Raw genomic sequence first — 8,535 nt, 5'->3', positions numbered from 1 at the left:
TAGTCTTGGGTTCTATAAGAGAGCAGGCTGAGCAAGCCAGGGGAAGCAAGCCAGTAAAGAACATCCCTCCATGGCCTCTGTATCAGCTCGTGCTTTCTGACCTGCTTGAGTTCCAGTCCTGACTTCCCTTGGTGATGAACAGCAGTATGGAAGTGTAAGCCGAATAAACCATTTCCTCCCCAATTTGTTTCTTGGTCATGATGTTTGTGCAGGAATAGAAACCCTGACTAAGACACTCAGGATATTTTCTAGTTCCATTTATTTGCCTGAAAAATTCATGATGTTCTTCTTTTTAATATCTGAGTAGTATTCCGATATGTGAATGAACCACGTTTTCTCTATCTATTCTTCAGTTGAGGGACATCTAGGGTATTTCCAGTTTCTGGCTCTTAAAAATAAAACTGATACGAACATAGTTGAGCAGGTGTCCTTGTGGGAGGGTGGAGCATCTTTTGGGTATATGCCCAGGAGTGAAATAGCTAGGTCTAGAAATAGAACTATTCCCAAACCTCTGAGAAACCACCAAATTGATTTCCAGAGTGGTTGTACAAGTTTTCACTCCCACCAGCAATGGAGGAGTGTTCCCCTTGCTCTACAACCTCACCAGCATGTGCTGTCCTTTGAGGTCTTTTTATCTTAGCCATTCTAATATGTATAAGGTGGAATCTTAGAATTGTTTGGATTTGCATTTCTCTGATGACTAAGGACCTTGAACATGTCTTTGGGTGCTTTGCAGCCATTTGAGATTTCACTCTTGAGAATTCTCTGCTTAGCTCTATAGCCTATTTTTAAATTGGATCATTTGGATTATTTACATCTAACTTCTTAAGTTCTTTATATATTTTGAATATTAGCCCTCTGTTAGTGTTAATGAAGTTAGTATTAGTGAAGACCTCTTCTCAATCTGTAGATTCTCCTTTTGTCCAAATGAAAATGTCCTTTGCCTTACAGATGCCATGTTCATTAGGTGCCATTTATTAATTCTTGATCCTAGTACCCAATCCATTGGTGTTTTGTTTAGTAAATTGTCTCCTGTACCAATGAGTTCAAGGCTATTCCCCACTTTATGTCCTGTTAGATTTAGTTAATCTAGTTTTATGTTGAGGTCTTTGATCCACTTGGACTTGAGTTTTGCACAGGGTGATAGATATGGATTTACTTGCATTCTTCTATATTCAGACACCAACTTAGACCAGCACCATTTACTGAAGATGCTCTCTCATTTCCATTATATGGTTTTGGCTTCATTGTCAAAAACTAAGTGTCTGTAGGTGTACAGGGTCTTTGATGTGATCCCATTGATCCACCTGTCTGTTTCTATACCAATACCATGCAGTTTTAGCAATTTTTATTACTATTGCTTTGTTGTACAGCTTGAAGTAAGGGATAGTGATACTTCCGTGAGTTCTTTTATTGCTCAGGATCATTTTAGGTATCCTGGATTTTTTGTTTTTCCATATGAAGTTAAGAATTTTTCCTGAATACAAACCTACATAAAAGCATAAGCATAAATTACAAATATTTAGTATATAAACATATATGTACACAGTCAGTGAAGCATCACTCAGATGGGGTTCCAATGAAGTACATGTTACCCTATATGCTGTATGTGTAACAATAGCCTGCACACCAAGCTCTAAGGACCACCTCTGATAAAATCACACCTGTCCAAGGTCACCGCCCAACTTCCAAGTGGCCCATATTATCTGAAACTTGATATAACAGTACAGCCATCATAGCACAGCTGACAGGCATTCCAAGGCTTAAATTATTTATGGAGTCAGTTGACAATGTAGTAAGCCCACTGTCATGTGACTAACTACTCTGCTTGATTTTGTTTTCCACCTTTCTTTTTCATCGGTTTTGTTCCTGCAGTTGTACCTTAAAAACCTCAAGTACAGACAAATCCTTCTCAGTGTCTGTTTTCTAATAATATTCTAATTTTCTAATAATATTCTAATATACTTAGTTTATCATCTTTAAAATAATTTAGCTAAACTGAATTTACAATACTGTATATGTAAAATATAAATAAAATATGCAGCTACATTAAAAAAAGAATTTTTCTTCTAAGATCTATAAAGAGTTGTGTTGGAATTTTGATGAGGATTGCACTGAATCTGTAGATTGCTTTTAGTAAGATGGCCATTTTAACTCCTACTGGTCCAGGAGCATGGGGGATCAATCTTCTGAGGTCTTTCTCAATTTCCTTCTTCAAAGACTTGTCATATATGTCTTTCTTTCTTTCACATGCTTGGCTAGAGATATACCAAGTTTTATATTACTTGTGACTATTGAGTGGGGTACTATTTTTCTAACTTCTTTCTCAGCCTGTTTATCACAGGTGTAGAGGAGGGCTACTGATTCATTTAATTCTGTATGCAGCCACTTTACTGAAGGTGTTTATCAGCTGTAGGAGTTCTCTGGTAGAATTTTTGGGGTCCCTTATATATGCTATCGTATTATCTGTGAATAGAAATACTTTGAATTCTTCCTTTCCAATTTGTGCCCCCTTGATGTTCTTTAGTTGCCTTATTGCTATTGCTAGAATTTCAAGTACTATATTGAAGAGATAGGGAAAGAATGAACAGTCTTGTCTTGTCCCCAATTTTAGTGGAAATGCTTTAAGTTTCTCTCCACTTAATTTGATGTTGTCTATTCACTTGCCGTGTATTGTCTGTATTTTGTTTAGGTATGCACCTTGCATCTCTGCTCTCTCAAAGATTTTTTTATCATGAAGGGGCATTGGATTTTGTCAAATGCTTTTTCAGCATCTAGTGAGATGATCATGGGATTTTTTTTTCTTTCTTTTTGTTTATGTAGTGGATTACGTTCATGGATCTTCATATATTGAGCTGCCTCTGCATCCCTGGAATAAAGCCTACTTGGTCATGATGGATGATGTCTTTGATATGTTCTTGGATTCTGTTTATGAGTATTATATTATTTTTACACCAATGTTCATAAAATGGTCTGAAACTCTTTCTTTGTTGAGTCTTTGTGTGGTTTAGGTATCAGGGTGACTGTGGCCTTATAGAATTAGTTTGGCAATATTCCTTCTATTTCTATTTTGTGGAGTAGTTTGAGGAGTATTGGCATTAGTTCTTCTTGTAAAGTCTAGTAGAATTATGAACTAAAACCATCTGGCTCAGGGATGTTTTTGGTTAGGAGATTTTAATGACTGCTTCTATTTCCTTAAGCATCATAGGACTATTCAGATAGTTTATCTGATCTTGATTAATTTTAATAATTGGTATGTGTCTAAAAAATTATCCATTTCATTTACATTTTCCAATTTTGTGGAGTACAGGCTTTTGAAGTAAGATCTAATGATTCTTTTAGTTTCATCAGTGTCTGTTGTTATATCTCCTTTTTCATTTCTGATTTTATTAATTTGGATACTGTTTCTCAGGATTTTTGTTAATTTGGCTAAGGGTTTTGTCTATCTTGTTGATTTTTCTCAAATAACCAGTTCTTGGTTTTGTTGATTCTTTGTATTTTTCTCTTTATTTCTAACTGATTGATTTCAGCCTTGAGTTTTCCTTCTCTCTACTCCTCCTGGGCCTGTTTGCTTCTTGGTTGTTTGGTTGTTGTTGTTTTTCCTAGAGCCTTTGTGTGTACTTTTAATGCACTAGTATGAAAATTCTTTAAATTTTTTATGATTTTGTTGAAGATGTTTTCTGGGCCTTTGAGCTGGGGGCCTTCTCCTTCTTTTATTCCTATTATTCTTAGGTTTGGTCTTTTCATAGTGTCCTTAAATTTCCTAGATATTCTATATCATGAACTTTTTAGATTTTGCATTTTTTGACTGATACATTGACTTCTTCAATCATATCTTCTATGCCTGAGTCTCTCTTCCATCTCCTATATTCTGTCATTGATGCTTGTGTCTGGAAGTTCCTGTTTTCTTTCTTGGATTTTTCCATCTCCAGGATTGTCTGAGATTGTCTTGTTTATTACTTCTATTTCCCTTTTTAGGACTTGGACAGTTTTATTCATATCCTTCACCTGTTTCTATTTTCCTGTATTTCTTTATATCTATTTACTTCCTCTTTTAATGCCTCTACCTATTTGAATGTATTTTCCTGTAGTTCGAGGAAACTTATTTATGTCCTTTTTACCTCTATCATCTCTATAAGACTGAATTTAAGATTCTCTTCTTGTGCTTCAATTTTCTTGGGATATCCAGGATGTGTTGCAGCAGGATGGCTGGGCTCTGGTGATGCCATATTGCCCTCAGTCTTGTTGACTGTGTTCTTATTCTCTCCTTTAGGCATCTGGTTTTCCCTGGTGTTGGCTAGATGATCCTGATGGCAACAGGACTTCTCTGGAAGGTGTGGGGAGCTTTGGGCCAGACAATTGAGGTCAGGGTACCAGACTCTGCTGGCTGTGCCTCAGGCAGACCCCACTCTGCAGGCTGTGTCCTGGCTGGATCCTACTCTTCAGGCTGTGTCCTAGTTGGACCCAACTGGGATGGCCGGCAGATAAAATTAGGATAGGTTTGGTCAGGCAGGGTCCTAAGCTGATTAATCTTGGGGTCCCCAAAGGATTCCATGGGGAAGCAGAATGCTTTTTGGCTCCAACAAGGCTCTTCCAGACTGAAGAGTGAGAACTAGACAATGGAGCTCAGGGGACCTTGAACAACTCATGTCAGCAACTCTCACCAAAAAAAAAAAAAAAAAAAAAAAAAAATCATTTAATTGGGGCAGGCTTACAATTCAGAGATTTAGTCCATTTTATCATAGTGGGAAGCAGGGTAGCACACAGGCAGATAATGTGCTGCAGAAGGAGCTGAAGGTTCTACATTTGGATTCCAAACATCAGGAAGAAAATGAGACACTGGACATGGTTTGAGCAACTGAGACCTTAAAGCCCCACTCTCAGTGATACACTTCCTCCAACAAGGCTACATCTACTCCAACAAGGCCATAGCTCCCAATAGTGCCACCTCCTTATGGGCCTATGAGGCTTATTTTCATTCAAACCACCACAGAACCAGATTTCTAAATTACACTATATTAATTCCAAATGGCACTGATTTGTCAATGAACATGACTATGCAGAATAAGTGATTAGGTAAGCACACGAACATGTAGCAGAGATATGTCATGTGTCAAGCCTTAATTGAATAAACCCAGGGAGGAGGGAGTGTCATACACAGACTCCTATCAGTCTCAAGAGTAGCACAGCTCTGTCTGAGACTCTGGCTTATATCCTCTGTCCTGACCCATGCTAAACACTAATTTCTTCCATCATCCCATATCACTTAACTGACCTTTACGCTTTTGTCATTTGCTTTCTTCTCTCTTTGTTGTGTTTTTCTTTCTTGTCTTAGTTTCTCTGACCTCCTTTCATATTTTTAAACTTTAATACAAGGACACCTTGGCAATCCAGAGTTCCCTTCTTCATGGGACTATCCAAAGCATTATACCAGATAAGACTTTCAGGCCTCAACCAAAAACACAATCAAGATAGTTTCTTATAGGATGTACCAAGACATCTAGAGATTGCCCACAACAAGAGAAATGTAAAGGCATGATTTTATTCTAATCGTGAAAAATCTGTTGAACCCCAGGGTGTAGGCCTGTTCAGTTCATCACAGCTGTGTCTAAAAATACTGTCTTCAAATACAGTAAATAGTTACTAGTCATCCAATTTATTCAATGTAGCTGTCCCGTTGGCTTCCCCTGGAGGCCACTACTTAACAGCCTCCTGAACTTCCTTCCCTTCCCGACTGAGGAAGGAGTCTGATTGTGATGAAGTACATCCATCCTTATTCCCTAAACCTGGTGCTTCAACTAGCTCTAAGAAAAATGAAAGGAAAAAACTAACTGGATTACTCTACATAATCATAACCTCTAGAAAGTCTATATATTCACTTTATGTATGTGTTTTACAGAGCTATTCAGCACAAAGCATGAACTTAAAACATGCTGATGACAAACCAAGGAAATCCTGTTACAAAGTGCAAGTGCTGCTTAGCTGCATAAGCCTACTCACACAATTAGTTTGTAAACAATATTCCTTAATAAGATCTTCTCTAAATTATTCCACAAAATTATTTGTACAGAATTTTTTGAAATCTCCACTTCAAAGTTCTTCTATAAGCTACATTTGATATTTCTAATCAAAGTGGGTTGACAAGATAACTAAGTAGATAAAAATGCTTGCTGAGCTGGCCTGGAATCAACCTGGAACACAAATGAACCCCTACTCTCCAAAATTATCTTCTGACCTCTACATATGTACTATAGCATGTACATGTTTGAACACACACAATGATTAAAATATTTTAAATGTATTTTAATCAACAACTCACTCACAGAGCATAATAGAATGCTTGGAATCAGTTACATAGATTTTTCTATAAACTAAAACTATGTGGTTTTTTTGGGGTTTTTTTTTCCTATTTTTTTTTATTAGGTATTTCCTCATTTACATTTCCAATGCTATCCCAAAAGTCCCCCATACCCTCCCACCCACCCACTCCCACTTTTTGGCCCTGGCGTTCCCCTGTACTGGGGCATATAAAGTTTGTGTGTCCAATGGGCCTCTCTTTCCAGTGATGGCCAACTAGGCCATCTTTTGATACATATGCAGCTAGAGACAAGAACTCCGGGGTACTGGTTAGTTCATAATGTTGCACCTACAGGGTTGCAGGTCTCTTTAGCTCCTTGGATATTTTCTCTAGCTCCTCCATTGGGGGCCCTGTGATCCATCCAATAGCTGACTGTGAGCATCCACTTCTGTGTTTGCTAGGCCCCGAAAACTATGTGTTAATGAGTAACTGAATCTCACCTAAACAAATCTTGCAACTGTACTAACTTCATCTTTTTTGTTGTTGGTGGGTTATTTTTTGTGTTTTTGAAACAGGGTTTCTTTGTGTAGCCTGGGCTATTCTGATACTCTCTCAGACTCGGCTGCCTTGAACTCACAAAAACATACCTGCCTCTATCTCTCAAGTGCTGGGATTAAAGTTATGTACTACCACCACCCAGCTAATTTTGTCTTAAAGAGCTGTATAAACGTAGTCATAGTCACAGAAAATGATGTCATTTAGTAAATTTCCTTTAAGTTTCCCATTGATAATTCACAGAAAAATCAAAGTACACAGACCGTGAGACACACTTGATAATTTATTCAAATCACCTCTACTCTGACTGCAATCATAGTATATCAGAAGGCCTTTTAAAGAAACTTGGTAAGGTGAGATATTAGTTTCAATGGTTTTTGAAACCTTTCAGGTCACAGCACAGAAATACTAAGGCAAGCTCTTCTCTCTGGTACTTGAGCAAGGATGCAGCACTGCTTTCCAGGAGGGAGCTGATCTCCTTCTCACCTGCATCGACGATCCTTCCACCCGAGCCACGCAGGCCACGCGATCCAAGAAAGTGACTGCCACGGGCACCGCCACGAAGAAGCCTTTGCAAAAGGCCTTGAAGCATCTTCTCGCCCAGCTTTGTGCCTGTGCCATACCTAGATGCACAAAGACAGCAGATAGAAAATTAGCCTAGAGAAAACAGAGAAGCGAAGCCATCAAAAAAACCCAGGAAAACTAAGAATTGGCTGCTCAGGGTAGAGCCTGTGCTTAACATCCACAAAGGCTTCGGTTTGCTCAACAGCATAAAAGAAAGGAAAATGTAGCTAAAGAATAGCAACGCTGTTTCTTTGCATAGTCCACGCCCATGCATAAGCCAGTTTTGAGTCCCAAATGGGAAATGCATGGATTCACTTATGTCTTTTCAGCTTCTCTACTTAAGAAATGTCAGTGGAAAAGTTAGGGGAAAAAAAAAAAAACTATTCCAAAAGTAAATCTTTTTCTGTCACTCTAACAGTACAGAAGCATAATATTTTCCTAATATGTTTAGTGAGACATGTTTAATGCCTTCAGAAAGTATTTCAAATTCCCAAAGTGTACCCTTAACAGCAACATCATGCCCTGCTGCCTTTCTTCCCAAGTTCCCTGCCAAGCAAGGCTTTTGTTCTCCATTCCGAGATCCTCTCCCTCTTCCCTGCACTTCTATCCAAGTGCACCCATCCAGCAAGCACTACGGATACCTGACTCGCATCACATGGCAGTGGTGACTGGGAAAAACAAGATATCAGACCTAGCAGAGATGGACCTGTTCAGAGTGACACCGTTGCCCACTGGCTTTCCAGCTGGTTGTTCATACTGCCCTGTTGTGTTTATAATGCGTTTCCAGAGCACATGACAATCTTCCATTTCCATGACACTCTGGGATTTGGCAAACAAGGTCAGTTGGAAGTGGGGGACAGAATTCATAGAGTAGCAGCCTCCTGAAGAAGTTATAAATATTCTACCCACTTATTGAATACCTAAACCCTCACTTCTTTCATCTACTAGGACTTATGAGTTGGAGTTATCTCAGAACCTGACTCCCAGATCCTGCCCTTCAAGAGGCACTGAATTAAGAAGAAGGGAGAGAGGAGAGAAGGGGAGAGGGGAAGGGAAGGGAGTTGGAGAGAGGAGGGGAGGAAGGGAAAGAGGGGAGGGAAGAGAGGAGAGGAGAGGGA

The 8,535-nt window shown here is 38.9% G+C and overlaps 1 protein-coding gene across 5 annotated transcripts in view; it reads right to left on the bottom strand.

The window, feature by feature from the left end:
• Nucleotides 1-8,535, bottom strand: part of Immp2l (inner mitochondrial membrane peptidase subunit 2) — an 879,462-nt gene that overhangs the window by 828,241 nt on the left and 42,686 nt on the right. For all 5 annotated transcript variants that reach the window (XM_021179757.1, XM_029484785.1, XM_029484784.1 and 2 more), the window contains exon 3: nt 7,340-7,476. In XM_021179757.1, the coding sequence (XP_021035416.1) occupies nt 7,340-7,474 (135 nt within the window). In that variant the 5' untranslated portion in view covers nt 7,475-7,476. The remainder of the gene's footprint in view (nt 1-7,339; nt 7,477-8,535) is intronic.

The sequence above is a fragment of the Mus caroli genome, chromosome 12 (assembly GCF_900094665.2).
Source record: "Mus caroli chromosome 12, CAROLI_EIJ_v1.1, whole genome shotgun sequence".
Classification (NCBI taxonomy): Eukaryota; Metazoa; Chordata; class Mammalia; order Rodentia; family Muridae; genus Mus; species Mus caroli.
The sequence above is the reverse complement of the archived record's forward strand: the minus strand, read 5'-3'. Positions and strand labels throughout refer to the sequence as shown.